General features: G+C 40.7%; 1 protein-coding gene across 3 annotated transcripts; it reads left to right on the top strand.

Moving 5' to 3' along the window:
- Positions 1–1,127: 1,127 nt before the first annotated feature.
- Positions 1,128–18,248, top strand: aco1 (aconitase 1, soluble). Of its 3 annotated transcripts, none has more exons than XM_038730354.1 (21): positions 1,128–1,272; positions 2,713–2,845; positions 2,944–3,112; positions 4,476–4,613; positions 4,760–4,829; positions 4,923–5,106; positions 6,852–6,991; positions 7,181–7,352; positions 8,985–9,085; positions 9,222–9,338; positions 10,075–10,234; positions 10,390–10,525; positions 11,658–11,742; positions 12,018–12,174; positions 14,144–14,268; positions 14,378–14,482; positions 15,334–15,476; positions 15,862–16,009; positions 16,261–16,383; positions 16,736–16,921; positions 17,014–18,248. In XM_038730354.1, exons 2-21 carry the CDS (start codon positions 2,737–2,739, stop codon positions 17,128–17,130), a joined length of 2,685 nt encoding a protein of 894 aa, XP_038586282.1. In that variant the 5' UTR covers positions 1,128–1,272; positions 2,713–2,736; the 3' UTR covers positions 17,131–18,248. The 3 variants fall into 3 exon arrangements, with proteins under 3 accessions (XP_038586282.1, XP_038586283.1, XP_038586284.1); XM_038730355.1 differs by having other exon boundaries at positions 1,182–1,286; XM_038730356.1 differs by having other exon boundaries at positions 1,208–1,282.
- The last annotated feature ends 1,912 nt before the right edge of the window (positions 18,249–20,160 follow it).

The following is a 20,160-nucleotide window of genomic DNA, read 5'->3' as shown; positions in this document are numbered from 1 at the left end:
TAATGGATCCAATTGTAGCAACTATGCTAGAAACATGGAATGCTATAGTAAAAAATAGAAATTAAAGAGAGGGCTTTGCACACTGAGGTGGTTTACGTATGACTTAAAGTTTAAGACAGGGGCGTGTGATCCAGTATTGAAAGAACGGGGCACAAAAAGGCATAACAGCAATGTAGGTTTCAGAAAACAGTGAAGTTATGAGCTCCCAAGATTAAAAGGCAAAGTAAGGTCTCGAAAACAAAGATTTTTGAAATTTGCAGTGACTACTTTACAAAAGAGATACCCAGATGAACCTTGTGAGTGGAGTGACTGTGGATGCATACAAACAAAAGAAGCTTCAGGTCATCTATGCTTTTTACCAAGCTTTGGGAGGAAGCAGCAGGGAAACAACACTCTACACAGACTCAAATAACAGAGGAAGAATAGCATCAAATATGTGAGACACAATGTTCATCCATAAGCTCCACTAATATGGAGGGAAGTCTGTGGGAAGAATTTAACTTGCCTTTTCATAACAGCCAAAATAAAAAGCAGGCGAATTGCTGCACAACAACACTGTTGGAGGCTGTGTGGGGACATGAGGCTAACCATGCACATATTTTCTTGAAATGTACAAAAATGCAGTTGTTAAAGATATTTTCGGGTTTGAAATACCAAATATCTGCCCTGTGATTTACCTAGGGAACACTGACTATGTGATGATGAGAGAAGACCTCTAGGCTAACTAATGCTTTAGTTGAAAATGGAACATTTATGTGAGACAGACACCAACTAAATAAATGAAATGTTTTTTGTTACTTTTTTGTTTGTGAAACTTACTGTGTATTTTTTTTTTGTGTTGATGTGCTGTTTTTCATCTTCGTGAAAACTCAATAAAAACTTAAGTGAGAAACAAGAGAAATACCGATCCTTGAAATAGCCTACTGCAATGAATGTCATTAGCCTGTCCTATCGATTCTACTTTTTGTAGTAGTTGTAGTTTTTTTGTTGTAGTCCCCATTATAAAACTATTGGCAATGAAATCCGTGGAATTTCATAGAAACCGTAAAATTAGTTTCTTCCCTTGTGTTATTTATTATTGTAATGTTGTTTTGAGTCGCATTAACGTTTCGACTGGATGCTTTTACTGTGAATAAAGCTGGAACCGGAAGTACAGCTGTGGTTGCTGCTTGCGGCAGGGCGGAACACGGGGTTTGTATGAGATTATCTTGCTGACACAGTGCAGGGATCACACTACCTTGCTCTGCGTTTGGTCCGCTGCCGCACACAGAGGTAAATTACCGTAGGTAAAAATCCGACAAGATTTAATTAAATGTCTTATTTCCTGTTTTCCTGTAGCGTGACGTTGCTAACGTAGCAGAACGACATTATGCTATCATGCAGAATAACTAGTTGAGCCGTAAGCTAAGTTAATTTAGCTAACTTTGGCCATCACATTCAAAACCTTTATGTCTTAATACCATGTCATGCTAAGATTATATGGGAACAAGCCACTAGTAATGTTTCTAAAACTGTTTTCTGTATTCATACAAAACGTATGCGTTTGTAAATGTTGAAGTTTGACAAAGTAGCTAATGCTAACTTACGTAAGAAGGCCGAGTTGAAGTTGAAGGGCTGGAGATGTGTGCGGACAGGTTTAACTGGAGCCCTATCTCAACTGTAGGCAGGTAACATATAAACACCGTAAAGAATAGTTGTTCTGATTAAAATAAAGATTTTCTACAGAGAAGTTTAAAAAGGTACCATTTTTCATGCCAGTTTATGGGTGTGTTTGTAAAAATGTTAACAATAATAGAGATACTAATTATTTTGAGGAATGTTACCTTAAACATGTTTTTCTACAAAACATTTTTTTTTACTTAATAAATAAGGCAAAATTGTGACATGTTAAAAGTTTTCTAAACATAGCATACTTTGCGTTAATATTCTGTAAATAAATATAACAATATGTAAACAAGACAAAAAAATCAGACATTCAGTTGCAGCTCTTGTTGCTGTCACTACATTGAAGTTGGAACCAAAATGAAATACAGAGGTTCAGTACCCAGCAGTAGTCATTATGATTCACATTCAATATCACTATTTAATATTTTCACATTAGACACGCCTTACACACAGTGCTGGCTGCTCTAGACCTGTTACATTACACAGTAACATCAGGATCATAAAGTGACTTTGCATTCTGCTGCAGAGCTTTAGCCTGCACTTCTTTATCAGTTCACTTCTCACACATAATGTCTCTCAGTGGGGGAAATGAACTGTAGTAGGTCAAGATTTTTTGAATTGTCATTCTGTTTGTGTTCATATTCAAGTTCATTTACAAGCCCAGCGTGTCAAACATTCAGCTGCACGTTTCTCTATTTGAAATGTTGTCAGATTGCTAAAGAGATTTAATTACGTAAGCTTAGCAAAACATGGGTTCACTAACCCTCGGCTCTACCAACACAAGTGGACTGCAACCTTAAAGGCTAATCCATTTCCACGCTGAATATGGAAAAGACAGGCCTGGGAATTATCCTTCTTTAATCTCTGTAAAGAGAGACTATGTCCCTATTTGAGTAATTTGGTCTACATGTGCATTTAGCGTGTGAAAGGTAGAAAAACAAAAACAAAGGAAGACTTAAGAGATTATTTGTTTGATTTGATCAAAATAATGATTTGTGGTGGATTGTATGGAGTTTTAAAACAGACTTTTATTTCTATTTCTTATAGTTTTGTACTGACACATAGAAGAGGATGTCTGTGACGGCAAATAATCCTTTTCAGCATTTAGTTGAGCCTCTGGACCCCAAGGACCCAAAGCAACAGTTTTACAATCTTTCCAAACTTGGAGATCCCAGATATGGTAACAGCAGTTCTTTACTGAATGCAGATATGAAAACTCTTATCAGTGTAATTGAATAGCGTAAGTGGTAAATATTCTACTATGCATCTGTTCCTCAGACCGTCTGCCCTTCTCCATCCGGGTCCTCCTGGAGTCTGCTGTCAGGAACTGTGATGAGTTTCTGGTGAAGCGCTCAGATGTGGAAAGCATCCTCAACTGGAAGCAGACCCAGACTGAAACTGTGGAGGTACCATTCCGACCAGCCCGGGTCATCCTGCAGGACTTCACGTATGTGGACACTATTCATTTTCATCATGTCTGTGAGCTGCTCCATAGGTTGTTAGAAACGGATGAAACCCTTTACAGAGTCTTACAAAATAGCCCCAACGATGCCATAGTGATGTCATCAGGGTAATCACAGCTTTGATACTACAAATTTATAGAGTGTGTGCAGGTAGGCAGGCAGAAGGTGCTTACTACAGTCCTGCGACAGCCACAGATGCCAGATTTGTTTCATTTTTGTGTCTGGAGTGTTTTGATTTATTGATTGTGGTGTGGGTGTAAAGAGAATTTCATCTGAAATAAATGGCCTACTTCAGCTTTAAAACTGCAGTGACCAGCTGTTTAAGAATTTAAAAAGTTTAAGTCTTCAGTAGAAACCAGTGGGCTGAGAGTCTCAGACAGGGTAGGGAAGTCAGAAAGAGTGAGAGACGGACTAACACATTGTTTGATTATTGTAATTTCATGAGATTTGTTGACATAGGCTGTGTTTGAAATGGGCTAAACTGCTGTCTCAGAAGGTGTCTAACAGGACAGCGAGGCATCGAGTGCCGTTCGAAACGGCTGGAACGATCTGGATTTGAAGGCAGCATCGATGTTGACTTGATGCTGACTATTACCCATAAAGCAGCGCGGCTGCGGCAGGCGTAGCTTTCGAAAACTGGTCAAGATGGCGGACAAACAAGCCAAATTTGTAAACAAATACACGTTTTAAAACGTTTTTAGTCGTTTTCTTGCTTTGATTTTTGAAAAGCTATCGAGAACTAAACACTGACCTATCATATCAGCCCGTGACTGTAAACAACCAAGTTTGTTCAGTATGATTTCTGAGGCATCTGTTTCAATAGCTAGTTAGCAGATGCTAAGGCTAGCGTCTCTTCTGACAGCCAGAAGAGACGGCGTGCTGACGTCACGCGTTACTGTAAGTGCTGCCCTAGAAGGCTGTTTTAAACCAATGTTAACAGACCTGCCTTCATTTAAAAGTGATGCCTTCTGAGGCAGCTGTTTATTATGGTAGAGAGAAAACAATAACTTCTCAGTTTTATACTTTAAGGTAACTAGAAGATTTGCATCTGATGTACTGATGCAGCCATGAAAATATGAGTCAACACATAGTCATAATCCATGCTTTTCTCTTTATTGCTTAGGACAACAACTTAATAATTTCTAAGAAAATCTTGTCTTCAGGTGTGTTTTTAAATTTATAGCCTCATTAATTGTTATTGAGATAAATGTGACAGTTACTTGTGATATTGATTTCAGGTGATGTCGCCCAGCCCTTTTTCTAGATGCCGTACATAATCCATATTGAACTGATGAAGTGTGAATGATGCTGCAGGTGACATGTTGTGACTCTAAACTCTCCTTGCAGTGGTGTCCCTGCTGTGGTGGACTTCGCTGCCATGCGTGATGCGGTGATGCAACTAGGCGGTGACCCAGAGAAGATCAATCCCGTTTGCCCTGCTGACCTCGTCATCGATCATTCCATCCAAGTGGACTTTAACAGGAAGTAAGACCAGGTCCACGACACTCTTTCCACCATGGCACCACCGGTTAATAAAAACTGTATTATTCTCCATGTAGATACATTATCCACTATGTAATACAATTATCTCTTCCTCTATAATTTAAACATACTGGCTCTTTTTCCTTCAGGTCTGATAGCCTTCAGAAAAACCAGGACTTGGAGTTTGACCGCAACAGAGAGAGATTTCAGTTCTTAAAGGTACAAAATTTTACCAAACCCAGTGTGTCTGATGTAAAGGTAACTATGAAGAGATGTTTGTTAACCGTTTAATGTGTTGTCTGTTCTCCCCAGTGGGGCTCTAAAGCCTTCAGGAACATGCGAATCATTCCTCCTGGATCAGGGATCGTTCACCAGGTCAACCTAGAGTACTTGGCTAGAGTGGTGTTTAACTATGACGGGTACGTCTACCCCGATAGCCTGGTGGGCACAGACTCCCACACCACCATGATCGATGGACTGGGAGTCCTGGGCTGGGGTAAGAATATGTCTTGTCATTGTGTGTTCAGCTGTGGGTTATATGTGTTGGTGGAGAATGTAAAGGTGGATCATAGAGGAAAAGGTTTCCAAGAACAAGTATTGGCCTCTTAAAACCCAGCGTGTTCTCTGTTTTCATTATGTTGAGGTTATTTAGTGAGCCACTGTTTTTTATTTTTACCCAGCAGGTCATTTCACAACACAAAGTCCTGAAAGAAATAGTTAGGTCTTTGCGCTCTTTTCGATAGTGAGATGAGATGATTTATATGAGTCTCGTGCTTCTCCACTGAGGAAAGAGCTGCTGTCAGGATGTATTTGGCCTAGCTTAGCATAAAAAGCGGAAGCGGGGGGAAACAGTTAGCCTAGCTCTGCCCAAAAATACACCTACCAACACATCTAAAGCTCACCGATGAACAAGTTTCTCGTTGTTTAAGCAAACACAAAAGGAAATGTTAAAAACGTGTTACATACTGGCTAGTTAGCCAACAGACATGAGGCTGATAGTCGTCTCATCTTACTCTCAGAAAGAAAGCTTATTTCCCTGGAGTTGGGCAAAATGACAGTATATACTCTGAGACAATATACATTTGTCAATTATCAGAGGTGTTGCCATGCCATTTACACTGTGGTGCGTATCCCAGTGTGGATATTGTTGCAAATCATTGAGCAGGACTCTAAATATTTGCTGTTTGCATCAATGTAGTGAAGTACCTTGATTTGTCAGGTATTTCAGTTGCTGGATAAACCAAACCATGAGCATGCTAGAGAACAATATCTATGGATATAGTGAAAAAATGACATTTACAGCAATGAAGAAGTTTGTCTGTGTCAGCTGATCTTATCGTGTACAACAATAATGAAGTTTTAACCAGTTTCACAAGACGCAGCTTTATTCCTTGACCACTACTATAAAGATGGAAAAGGGAAACCAAAGCTGTCAGTGAAGATTCTCAGTCCTCCAGGTCATAGTTATCCAAGGAAGATTAAAATCAAGGGCAACTGGACTTGGTTGATGATACTTGAAGACTTTTCGCCTCTCATCCAAGAGGCTTCCTTAGATTTGACTGACTGGCAGGGAAGGCAGTCGTTGTGGTCATTGAAGTCACATGGGGCCAGCTAAAACGCTGGTGAGGACAGAGTATTTGTTTTAATTCTCCGTTTGTAATCTAAAACGGAGTAGTGTAGATGGCCACAACTACTGTCGTTACAACCGCCAGGAGCACCAACGAATCATACGGTATCCATCATGACGTCACCTGTTGGTTTGTGGACTGCCGTTTAGAAGTCTCAAGTTTGGCTGAAAGGGCGCCGCCATGTTGAGTTTTTGCAACCAGCGGCACTGGACGTGACTATATTTGGAAGAGACTGTGGAGCCAACAGCTCTGTGTGGAGTTAGCTAGCTTGCTTAGCTAGGTGCATCTGTAATTCACATTAACTGTCATTTTAACAGAACTGAAAAAACTTCTCTGATGAGAGGCGAAATGTCTTCAAGTATATTCAACCCAAGTCCAGTTGTCTTTGATTTTAACCTTCCTTGGAAACCAAAGCTGTTTACTTGTTGCCAATGTATCAAGTGTTGGACCATTGTGTTGTTCAAAGATTTACTCTGTTGCAATGCCTGCTCTCATTTATTCATGCAGCGGATGAGCTTTTAGCTAATGATAACACGACACTTACCCAAACAACCTTTATTTGATTGATCATTGATTATGAAGTTCTAAATAAAAGTTGTTGTATAACCTTCAGGTGTCGGTGGAATTGAAGCCGAGGCTGTCATGCTGGGTCAGCCAATAAGCATGGTACTGCCTGAGGTGGTGGGATATAAGCTGAGCGGTACCCCAGACACACTCATTACCTCCACTGACATCGTCCTCACTGTTACTAAGGTAAATTGAATCAGCTTTTACAATTAAACTATTTACCAACGTAACATTCAGAGTGCAGTAATACAAAATAAGAGGTGTGTAGAGTGTGTGTGTGATCATGTTGGGGTATTTATGAGATGTCCACTTCTCTTGAATTTAACATTGCTGACATCACCGTTTGACATGGTCCCTTTCCCCTTGTTCTCTCAGCACCTCCGTCAGGTGGGTGTTGTGGGAAAGTTTGTGGAGTTTTTTGGCCCCGGTGTTGCTCAGCTGTCCATCGCTGACCGAGCCACCATCGCCAACATGTGTCCAGAGTACGGCGCCACAGCAGCTTTCTTCCCCGTGGACGACGTCAGCATTAAGTACCTCGAGCAGACCGGTCAGTGCCAAGCTGTAGAGGATGCAAATAATGTTGCATGGTGGCTTTACTGTGAGGTCCCGAGCTACTGATTTATATTTCCTCCATCCCCATCAGTGTGCACAAGAGTTGATTCTCCAACATATGTCTGTTTTTTTGTTTGTTTGTTTTTTTTAAAGCTAGCTTGCACTTGCACACCAACATTCCTCAAATGAAGAAAAGGCAGTCTAACAGTACTGCTACAGAGATTATTTGCAGATTTAAGATTTGAACCATTGACTGTATATAAGAAATGGACGTAGTCATGGTGACGTCACCCGTTGGTTTGTGGATTGCTGTTTTGAAGCCTCGAGTTTGGCCGATAGGACGCCACCATGTCGAGATTTTACAACCAGGAAGTGCCCGGAAGTGACGATACGGCGGAGCTAACGGTCGTGTGTGGAGCTAGCTAGCTCGCTTAGCTAGGTGCAACTGTAACTCATGTTAACTGTCATTTTAACAGTGCTGATAATTGTGTCTAGCCAACAACAGTCTTAAAACTAAATGTACTCACCAGAGAAAGTGAACAGCCGACTCCTAATAAGCTTTTTAAATGGTGCTGGTTAAATATACACAGTGCTGAGGGTACGAGTCACTCTAGCCTGAATGACAAGTCGCCATGGTAACAACATGTCAATTATAGATAATCCCGCCCTGAAACATACTAACATACTCTGCTTTGTGGTCTATTTTAAAATAAATGGGACCATAATTTACCAAATGCACATCATGTTGGATTGAAGAAGATTTGAAACTAGTGACTGAGATAGGGCTGTACATATCGATTATTTTTCAAATCGATTAATCTAACAACTAATTTTGTTTATTCTAAAGGGGAAAAAAAGTTGCCTATTACTTGATTTAACATACTAATTTATCCAAAATAAATATCAAAAACATGTCTAATCAGTAAATCTATATTTTATTCAATCATCCAGATGAAGCACATTAGAATAATGACAATAGCAGCAAATCTTAAAATGAATCAAATTTCCACGTCACTGATGTGTTGTGATAATAACAATAACAGACATTAATTAGGCTACTTTACTAAAAACTTTAAATGTTTCTGACATAGATTCATATCAATATTAAGTAATGCAGTATGATAATAAAATGTATTTCTGCATCAGTGAACACCTGAAAGGACTCACAGACTGTCCTTACTGTCACACAGTGTCTGTAATTAGATTAACTGTTTTCTCGCTCATACGTGGGCGTTAAATAAACAGAAAATATGAAACAGCCGATCGTTACATGACTCGTGGTGTAACGTTACGTTACCATGACAGCAGCGGGGCAGAAATGACTTCTAACATGAAGGCAGTGAAGAAATACTACATGTCCTCGTGCTGATAATGTGCCGTGCTTATGTGGCGACAGAAAGTAAACACGATTTACGGTGCTGCCATCTAGACAAAGTGTTGCGGGATACTTTCGTTTCACGTTTTCGTGGACAGCATCGGCTTCATATTGTAGACTGGAAGCTTCCCGCTTGATTTGAACTAAAGGGATACCTAATTTATAATAAAAATAAAAAAAGTATTATTAATTAGTTAAGTCAGCTTTCTGATTTATCACAAGGAATTTTATTCCAAGTTTTTTTTTATTCAGGGCGGGAAGCAGAACAGCTGGCCTACATTACAAAGTACCTGAAGGCAGTGGCCATGTTCAGAGACTACAACGATGTCTCTCAGGACCCAGATTTCACTCAGGTCAGTCTCTGCATTATTTTGAAGTTTTAGCAGTTTTAGACTGTTCAGCTGAAAAGTATGAATTACAAAATGATTACTATGAACCACGTCTTCGAGTATATCCTGATCTCTCTGTCTCTCTCTGTCTGGCTCTCAGGTTGTAGAGCTGGATCTGACTACGGTGGTTCCATGCTGCAGCGGTCCCAAAAGACCTCAGGACAGAATTGCTGTGTCTGACATGAAAAAGGACTTTGAAACCTGCCTGGGAGCAAAGGTAGGCACCGGTACACTTTTCATGTTCATCATGCATTACATTATGAAGAATCAAGGATTCTAAGGTGAGTTTGTCACAGATGTAAACGATACATGAATGTGTATGCTAAAACACTAGTTTGAAAAATAAGAAAATAAAGGATAAAACAATTAATATAAAATATCATAATAAAGTATATAAAGGCTCAACGAATAACTGTATTATTGTTTTAATTTATTTTATGTTACCAGTTTACAAATGAACTTTTTTAGTATTATAAATAGTACTTTGAACAGGACAGCTGCTTCTGTCAGCTGATTGCTGTGTTTTGTGGTGGATTTGTAAATTCACCAGGTGTTACCCTCTGTTGGACAAACTATGCAACAACAACACTCATAACTTTCTTAATTGTCATTTAACAGCTGTTATAAACACAGACACTGATTTATCTGTAGTTAACTCGGCCAATAATATTGGCTCGCCTTTTTATCGGTCGGGCTCTAGAACAAACATCTGTTGTTCTTTGTTTCTTTTGTTGAAAGAAAGCTTGTTATGTCATGTTAATATATCATAAGTAAGGTATCATAAAATGAACCACTGTTCTGGCGCATTACACATGTTTGTAATGTATTAGGTTAGAATCAGAACATTTCAAATCCAGCCCTATTGCTTTCACTTTTATCCAGGACTCCGTTGCTGTTACTTTCACTTGGTTCCACAAAACAATTAATTTCCGTTTGTTTTGTGACATTTTTAGCAAGGTTTCAAGGGTTTCCAAGTGCCTCCTGAACGTCACAGCACCACAGTCCCCTTCCAGTTTAATGGAAAAGAGTATACGTTAAGCCACGGCTCAGTGGTCATCGCTGCTATCACCAGCTGCACCAACACCAGCAACCCATCTGTCATGCTTGGAGCAGGTGAGTGTACGGTACTTCTGTTCATGGAATCTCTGCAATATCATGGGATTTTGATAAGTGTCTCCTAGTCAGGTTGGAGACGTGGGAAATGTTACCGTCCTGTTATTCTGACAGTAATCTTACACACTCTTTAAAGATAAATGCTCTTCTTCTAGGACTCCTTGCAAAAAAAGCAATTGAGTGTGGCTTGAGCGTGAAGCCGTACATAAAGACCAGCCTGTCACCTGGCAGTGGAGTGGTCACCTACTACCTGAAGGAGAGTGGCGTGATGGATTTCCTCTCTCAGCTGGGGTAAGCTACTCGAATTTCTTATTCAGTCAGTTTTCTTTATGTATGGAGGATCTCCAACATGTTCGTACAAAGCCACGTTATGTGTTGAGTGTGAAAGTTCACCCTTTACCCTGGAAAACGTCTTTTTCACGCACACAAAAACTAATGTCATGGTCCACTTACTAGCTTTTCTCCTCATCTTTGAACTTAAGTCTTCTGAAGCAGATGGCGTTTGTTCTGCCATAGATAGAGCTAATAAATACATAGATTACATGTGTATAAGGAGATATATAGATAGAGATAGAGATAGAGAGATGTTGGTTTATGTTATATACGTGTTTAAAATCTCAGCATCTGATTTGGTGTCAGCCTTACCAATCACATCTTGCTTTAATGAAACCGTGTCGTTTACACAACTGCACAGTAATGCATGTGACAGTATTGCCATAGTACAGTCCTGCTCATTGATTTAGAATATGGAGATACTAAAGAAATTGCTACAGCAGTAGAAGCGGGGAAATGAAGCTTTCTGAAGCCGCTGAATCACTACGAGAAAACTGCTTAAAAGGGTTTGTCATTTTGAAGCATTTGATACAGTGTAAATGGGGACATCTGCTGGCTTGTCCTTGGTATTGCATGAGCGGTGAGTGAATTGTTGGTTGTAATTCGCAACCCTGAATCTTTAAATCAAAACCATAATGACAGTCAGAGTTTAAGTAGTCTCCCTGCTGTCATTATTATTAATTTGATCAGTCAAGGTCGCCATTACAAAACTAACCACAGTTTACAGCTATGCTTTTTAACACCGACTGATTGTCAAGCACACCCTGTATTCAAACACCTCTTTGATACAAGTGATGATGGTCATGTGATTTTTGGCGGGTTGGAGACAAAAAACTGTGTGAGGTAGTCTGTTTCGAACTAAGCGTCACTGTGTTAGAGCAAAATGTCTCGTCAGCAGACCAAAGTTCTCCGTAGTCTCACAGTAAATATTGTCCTATTGTCCAAGTCTAGTACACAAAGAAGTGCTACTTGTTTTTCTTTGCTTGTGCCGTTTTTTTTCTGCCCCACATGGCACAGTCTACTGAAGTTAGTATGATGCTCTTTGATAATTGATAATGATCATTTGCAACCGTTTTGTCTTTCCTGCTAGCTTTGAGGTTGTTGGCTATGGTTGCATGACCTGTATAGGCAACAGTGGGCCGCTCCCAGAGCCGGTGGTGGAGGCCATAACCCAGGTACCAAGAGGCCGTTTCCACATCCCTGCTGTATCATTTCACTGCACAAGCACTCATTACTGCTTTTCATCCTCTCCCTCCTCCAAGCATTCCTCACTCACTTACATGTCCTGTGGTCCTGTGTGTTGTTTGCTTGGACTTTCTCTTGATCTGAAGTATTTTTCCTCTCTAGTTTTACAAGCTATGTAGATTAACAGAATACATCTCAAAATATAACTGCACACGGTATTTTCAGTCATGTTCATTGGAGGTGTTTACATTGTTTTGGGTTTCAGGGAGATCTGGTTGCTGCAGGGGTCCTATCAGGAAACAGAAACTTTGAAGGAAGAGTCCACCCCAACACCAGAGCAAACTACCTGGCTTCTCCACCTCTCGTCATTGCTTATGCCATAGCCGGCACTGTGAGGATAGACTTTGAGAAAGAACCCATTGGTGAGTAGTTCCACTTTGAGAGTAGTAAACTTTACTTAAGCACAGAATGTGCTGGTTTGTGTATGAGATTGGCTGTACTAAGGTACCTCATGGGGGGGAGAACTGAGTTTAAAAGCAGGTTGGTGAAGACATGGCCAATGACAAGCTCATGATCACTCTCTTTTTATGTGTCATACTGGGGAGGATCAGAGTTTGTGCAGGAAACTTGATCTGTAAATTATAGCCTACAATTTCAACGGGAACTCCACTTAAAAAGTAGTGTAAAGCCTTCAGTGTCTCAGAGGGAGCTGGGTGAAGTCTGATAAATGTCCTCAAGTGATGCCACTTGAGTCAGCGTCAGTTAAAGACTACAAATGAACCGGCTCTGTTGGTGTGGAGTTAGAAAGAGGTGAGCTCAGCAGACCTCTGCAGCCTACAGGCTACATTAGCTGCCACCAACACCTGAATCACCAACAAAACTCCAGTCCAGTTGCCCTGCGGGTTATGTAGGCGCAAGTTCATGACAAGGAGGAAGAATGTGTGAAATTTAAAAAAATTATGTCTCTGCTTCTGTTGCATCGGTTGAGTGAAATGCTAAATCATTTTTGACTGATTTTTGTCGTGTCTTTGCAAAGATTGTGGCTCTGTGGTTGGCACACTAGGCTAACTTAGCGTTGCTAGCCATCACAGAGGCTGTTGGATTTAAACAAGAGGTTAATGTCTCTTCTTTCTCAATAAATATTTAGGGCTAATTAACCATAATACTAACTTATAACCTCTACACAGCGTGGCTGTGATTGTGTACTGGCACTTCCCACACACACTGGAAGAGCCTCTCGTATGAGAGACGTTGGCCGAGCTGCAACTCAGGTACCCACACAGTGTTGGAGGCATTCAGTACCAAAGCACAGCCAGCGTCTGTGCCTTTCCAGAAGACTGTCAGAGAGATCAGAAGCTGCTCCAGGCTGGTTAGCCCTGAACATTTTTATCACTTTGGTTAAAGCCAGTCAAATCTGGGGCCTGTGTACAGATCTCATTATAAATGCAAGCTGATGTTTTCACAGTGGGATGCTGTGGGATTGGCTACAGTCTGTCTTTGGATTTAAAAGTGACACTTGCACAAACAGAACTGTTAAAATTTGATCAGACAAACTTGACATTTAAGAAGATAGCTTCCAGGGTTGGCCTGTGAATATAAGAGTGACTCATGTGGATGCAGTGCAGTTTGAATTAGGGTTGGGCATTTCAAGCAAAAATACTCGCTGGGAACTCTTGTACCATTCTTTAAAGATATGTCTCCCCGCTGTATTTGGAAAAGAGTCATCTCAAATCTCGCCTTAGCACACTTGAGTTCTTCAGTAAGCCCTGTGGCAGTTTCAGGGCTCCTTTTGTTATGTAAGTAGATGCTGCTTAGAGATCTTGGCATTTCCAGCAACTTTTTAATGAAGGAGCTCTCTGTCCTCTCCAGTTTTTCAACTTGAGTGATGGGGACCTCACATACAGTGAACGGCCACAGCAAGCGAGGGCACTATCCCACCTGTAGACACCAGAGTTTAAGGTTTCTTGGCAGAAAGGTGTTGTCGATGGTCTCTTCTCTCAGCTGCTTGACTTGGTTTGTGTCACTGAGATTTGAAACAGCCCCCCAAGCTCTTCACTGGCATTTCTACCAGCCTGCTCTTGACTATAGCGTTGCTCATACACTTGCTTGGCTTGATCTACGTATGAGTCTAAGATGTATCCTCCTTTATGCTTAAATCATTTTTAGGCCTGAACAGGCCGTCTTGACTCTTCATTTTTGTCATTTGTGTGATGTCATCAGGTCAGCCTTGATGCTGGAATTAACATTTGATTTAACTTTTATGTGTGATTTAAATCTTTTGTTTTCCTATTTATGAGCTTCACAGACGCAACTACTTTTGAGCTTAAAGCATAAAACAAAGGTAGTTTCACATGTTTAATTCTGCCCTCTTGTCCTCTGTCGCCTTTGCAGCCATTAACTCTGAAGGCAAAGAGATTTTCCTGAGGGATATCTGGCCCACACGGCAGGAGATCCAGGAAGTGGAGAGAACGTATGTCATCCCATCAATGTTCAAAGAAGTCTATGAGAAGATAGAGGTAAAATAACCTTTAGTCTGTTAGCAAGAGAACTGGGAAGCAAGCATTCCTGCAGTGTGACGTAGATGTGTGACTGACATGGATTTGTTGGGATGTTGTGTTGTTGCAGAAAGTGAATGAACGCTGGAACTCTCTGGTTGCTCCCTCTGATAAGCTGTATACCTGGGACCCCAAATCAACCTACATCAAGTCACCACCATTCTTCAAGGATTTGGTAAATATACAAAGCAGTCTTTCTAAATGTATGCAGCTTCTACTTTTACTACCACTGCTAATATACGGAGGACCAAGGCTGCAGTTATTAAAATGAAATAATTTAATCTGATAGAAATTTAATTTTGCAATTTTAATTTTCATGTTTAGAAATGGTGAACTACCTGCAAAATGTGACAAATAGTTATGAGTGAATTCCAAAACAAAACACTGCAAAAGAAAAATTCAAATTTTTATGCTTATATTAACGCTTTTCTGCAAAGGACCATAAGTGTAGGAACAAAGAGTTTTATATTTCATATTTTAGTAGGTTCACTGTGAAAAAAGAAAGACATAAGTGCAATTTTATTTTTTTAATTTAAAAATTGTATATTCAATGTCCTATATTTTCATTAATATATAAAAATAAATGAAGTCATTTATGCTCACTAGGGCTAAACAATTAATCAAAATATTGTGAAAAAATCAGTATGGATAAGTGTAATATCCAAATTGCAGGAGCTGCCATTTAAATGAACATACCATAAAAATGAATCACTGGTGCTATAGAGAAGTCCCAGCCTACAAATCGTGTTCTCCTGACATTTCAGTTAAAATGAAATACAAAAATGGAGTTGAATTATGTCCTGAGTTTGATTTCTTGTTTAAAAAAATGTTTTCATGATCATTATTCACCCAGGGCTTTCTCTAGGAGGGCTACTATTCTTTATTACTAGTATTTATTACTTTATACTTCTGCTACTACTGGTACTCAGAAGATTCTTCAGACAATATTGTACCCATTTATTTTTGTTATTAAGTTTTGGGCATGGTGTTACTGTATCATCATCTTGCCATGTTGTCTTCATTCAGACCATGAATCTGCAACCACCCAAATCCATAATCGACGCCTACGTGCTGCTGAACTTGGGAGACTCGGTCACCACAGACCACATTTCTCCTGCAGGGAACATCGCCAGGAACAGCTCTGCAGCACGCTACCTGACCAACAGAGGGTGAGTCGCCTCTCCACTTTCCGCTGTAAAGAAGTATCAACAGCAGTCTTTTACGTGGGTTTTGTCTCTTGGTTGGTGTGCCCTTTAAATAGTGGTACTAAAAGGCCACATGCAAGCATTCTGGAAACAGTGAATTTGACATAAAGATATAATAATAATAATAATGATACACAGACTTCCAGGGCAGCTGTGGCTTAGGGGGTCGAGCAGTCGTCCACTAACCAGAAGGTCGGTGGCTCGATCCCCGCCTGCCCGACATAACAAAGGCAGTGAAAAATGCATTCATCTAACTAAAACAATCGGATAACAAGAGGAAACCCTGGTCTGAAGCTAACTGGAATGAGACTGACCATGAAAGCTTTCTGTTTCACAATTCAATTGACAGTTTGACCCACCGGGACTACAACTCATACGGCTCACGACGAGGCAACGACGCCATCATGGCTAGAGGCACGTTCGCCAACATCCGCCTCTTTAACAAGTTCCTCAACAAGCAGGCGCCACAAACCATCCACCTGCCAACTGGAGATACGGTCAGCATGCACCACCTGACCTGTCTATAACTTTGTAACGGTTACCATGCAGATGCTGTGCTGCTCGACACACGTCATTCTTTGAGCTCAACAAAATGCTCAGTTGTCTTTGTCTCAGCGAGTAGGGAAACTTTTACATGATGCTTCTGTTTAAGCTTCGAGCAAAGACCTCACCGTTGCCTCACATCCTGTAGGCTAGGTGGACTATTACACATGAACTAACTCGTTCATATTTCACCCTTTTTGTCCAGCTGGACGTGTTTGATGCTGCAGAGAGATACCAGCTGTCCGGGGTCCCTCTGCTGGTTCTAGCAGGGAAGGAGTACGGCTCAGGCAGCTCCAGAGACTGGGCAGCAAAGGGCCCCTTTCTGTTGGTGAGGATCTACTTTTAGTAACCAGTAAAAGAAAATACATGTGATATTAAGCTAGGCTCAGAGTGAACTCAAGGCCAATTATTAGCTAGTGGGCGATAGAACAGCTTCATGATAACCCAGAGGGAAGGTCAGTTGCAGTTTGGGCACAAAAAGGAGCTAAAGAGAACATAAAATCTTAAATGTAGGTGAACCCTGCAGAAATTCTGATAATAGATTATTTTCATATTGTGTGGACAAAGGGAAAAAATGTAGTTGTCAGTTGTGGAGTTGAGACTGAGATGCAGCTGTAAGAAGTTCCTGATAAAGCCAGAGATTTACAGGGTGAATCTTAACTTTTTCTTTTTGTTTTTAGGGTATTAAGGCAGTTATAGCAGAGAGCTATGAGCGGATTCACCGCAGTAACCTGGTTGGGATGGGAGTGATTCCTCTGGAGTATCTTCCAGCAGACACTGCAGACAGCCTGGGACTGACCGGCCGAGAGCGCTACACCATCATCATCCCCACGCAGCTCACACCCCGGATGATAGTGGACGTGAAGGTTGGTTAGGGACGGTTTCTTGTGGAACGGTGGACATGGTTCTGCCGCTGAGGTGACATGAAGCTTGATGTTGTCTCTCTCTGCCCTCACAGCTCGACACGGGGAAAACATTCCAAGTGCGGATGAGGTTCGACACTGACGTGGAGCTGGCGTATTTCCACCACGGAGGCATCCTCAACTACATGATCCGCAAGATGTCCAAACACTAACAGCAACACACCAAGCGCAGCGCAGGGAGAGAGCAACACGTGTAATTTTTCTTATTCTCAGCACCAGTCCAACATGGCGTCAGTAGCGAGTTCATGTAACGGTGACAGGAATACCGTCCAAAAACTAATTATCCATGTTTGGTGCCAAGAAACATAGTGTCTATAGTGTCTATCACAGTATTCTCATTTTTGAGAATGATGCTACGTCGTAATTCCAGAGCAGACCTGAATGTAAATGAGATGTGAATATTTAGTTTGTAAGATGATGTTTGATTTAAAGATAAAAAGAAGTCTGCTTAAGCTACTAACACCTCCCATATTTCATTTTTCTAAGATGAACCCATTGCTGCCTGCTGTCTGTGGGGGTCTATCAGTTGCCATAATTTACATTTAACACAACATTTGATTGCTAATATCTAGAGCTGGGTTTAACAATGTGCATCTTGATGGTACCATCTGCTTTGGTATGACAGTATTAAGAAGGTAATCCTGTCGGCCTCAAGCAAGGATCCCCCCCAAAACTTGTTTGTGAATGGAATAACAATAGAGGGAGATCAGCGGAGCAGATTCTATGACAGGAAATGAAACGTTCCAAAGTGTCATCATGTTTACAGAAGTTACTCTGTTCCACCGATCAACAGGTGGCAGCAATGTGCCAACAAAGAGGTTAGAAAACACTGATGAAACACAGAATTTATCAGAAACCACGAGAGTAGAATATTCTGGCTACTCCTGCAGCTATAGGACAGTAATGGTTACATTGCACATTTCAACCCACTGCAGTTGCTTTCAGTAGATCCACCCCTGTGGTGGCTTCAGGTTCTTCACAACCAAATATTAATTTATATTCATGTGTTCTCTCCATCTTTTCTGCCTCCGGGCTCTGATGACTGCCCATTGGTTCTTCAGAAGATTCCAAACTTAAATTGTTAGTCTGCCTTTGTCCCTGTGTCAAATTCATGTTATTGACTGCCTTGATAACTAACTATGTGATCTTCGTTAAAAAGGTGTTTGTCTTTTGTCTTAAAATTCTGATCATTGACAAAACCATGTTATGCTTTAACTGTCCCATGTTCATTACACTCAGAAGAATAGAATAAAATATCTTTGTGGAAATAGTTTTCCTGTCATTAATTTGCTTTGGCATTCTTAAATTTTAGTTTATTTGTTAACTGTATATTTATTTGTAAAAGCAACCAACTGAAATGTTTTTTGTACCAATCCGCTTGAAGTTAACAGTCCTGGATTACTTTCAAAGAATATTTGGAGAAGAAAGCGAGTTGAAACGCTCTCTCTAAAGTACAGTTTTTCAAACACATAGGGGAAATGAGAGCTCTGTGGTCGCCTGCCGAGTTGTTTCTGATGTACTTTCATACTGTGAGTGTGAACATTTTGGTTTTACCAGCTAGAGGGTGCACTGAGCAGGAACACTGTGCTGGCAGATTTGTACTGAAATGCGGATAATATGACCGGGGTTGTTGTATTTCAGTCACACTAAATACAGTATACAGCTCGAGCAAGCTCCCGCAGTGTGGAGCTAACGCCTAGCTCTTCAACGTAAAGTAAAAGACATTTGAAAGCCCTCAGGTCCCCTTAAGTTTCCTCTGAGGTTCTTATAAATGAAAGAGTGTGCTGTGACAGTATTACACATTTATATACAATACCAATTTGACAAGGATATATAGTACAGTATCAGCTGAAATTCAGCACATAGTACTAATAAGCAGTTTCATAAGGGGTTCTCTTGAGGTCTCATTTCTTGGGAATCTTTACAATGTTGCCATCTCTGCAGTCTGATGGGACTTTATTTTCCTCCCAGATAGCCTGCGTGAGGTGGTGAAGCATGCTGCCTGAGGTGACTGTGTCTGCCTTGAGGGCTTCAGCTGCCTGTCCCTACTCTCCATGCCTTTAATGGCTCTCCTAAGTTCCATCTTGGGGTTTTGAGCAGGTGGAATCTCAGTTGAGGGGGTTGTCTGTTGAGCAGCTCTCTTAAGTGCACCTTTTGTGTCCTTGCGCTTGTTTGAATTTGCCGCTGAGCTTCATTGTTGTTAGATAATTTTTCCCTGCTGCTTCCTCAACCTGCTGTGCTAAATCCTCAATGTACTTTTTGTCCCTTCTGACACTTTCCTTAGCTACCTTGTTTGCTCCCTCATATTCTTTTTGTGCTGCTGTCTTGGTTCTAGTTGTACTTCCTCCTACATCCCTTCTCACTCCCTTTCTTGTGTGTTTCTGTGGATAGCCAGGGTTTGCCTTTTGTATTTTTTTCTCCCTACCACTTATTCTGCACTGCAAACAGGAACCCAAACTGAGGCTTAAGTTGTAGCCCACAGCTAACAAACTGACTCCATGGCAACATAATATTTCCTGTTTACACCCACCTTACAAAACTCTGGACTTACAAAATCCATTAATATGTAGATGGAGGGTGTAGGGTGACAATGTCAGACCTTTAAAGTACCTGCTTGAGTCTTAATGCTGTTTCAAATAATACAATTGGTGAGGTATTAAAATATATAGTCTTATAAAAATGTATTGAGTATATAAATATTGGAAGCAGCCTTTAACATAACAATGCATGTACATTTTATTTTTTTAAATAGTTATTACCCCAGGTTGCTAAAACGCCCAGATTCCCAGAAGAAATCCAGAGGATCATTTTACAGTTTTGAAAAAAAATCAGCCTGACATATTGCTCTGCTCAAAATCTCATAATTTGATTAAACAACTGGAAAAAAACAATGAGAGCAGATTTCAAACTGAGCTAGTCTAAGTCAGTTTTTGTATTAAAAATGTTTGGAACTTTGTCATCATACGACCACCTGCACAATAAAAAGCAAAAGTGATCCGACTATGTGGGGTGAGGATGAAACCAGAGATGGATTCCTGACACCTGACTGATTCTGTCCAGGACTCTTGATTCAGCGTAGCTGAGTGGTTCTTTCTCTGTGGTTCATGTTTCACCAGCCATTTGTTTGTGGTCTCGGCATGTCACAGTAAAAAGAGACAGAGGCGTGAGGGGGGAGCGGAGTT

This window comes from Micropterus salmoides, unplaced genomic scaffold (genome assembly GCF_014851395.1).
Source record: "Micropterus salmoides isolate LMB-PRFRI ecotype aquatic unplaced genomic scaffold, ASM1485139v1 Ms_hic_scaffold_2, whole genome shotgun sequence".
Taxonomy (NCBI): Eukaryota; Metazoa; Chordata; class Actinopteri; order Centrarchiformes; family Centrarchidae; genus Micropterus; species Micropterus salmoides.
The sequence above is the reverse complement of the archived record's forward strand: the minus strand, read 5'-3'. Positions and strand labels throughout refer to the sequence as shown.

Bases quoted from the DNA above. Each gene is read 5' to 3' on its own strand.
- aco1 (XM_038730354.1), top strand. From the start codon at position 2,737: ATGTCTGTGACGGCAAATAATCCTTTTCAGCATTTAGTTGAGCCTCTG. The intron at 6,992-7,180 runs GTAAATTGAATC...TTGTTCTCTCAG, and splicing joins TCGTCCTCACTGTTACTAAG to CACCTCCGTCAGGTGGGTGT. The intron at 15,477-15,861 runs GTGAGTCGCCTC...TTCAATTGACAG, and splicing joins CGCTACCTGACCAACAGAGG to TTTGACCCACCGGGACTACA.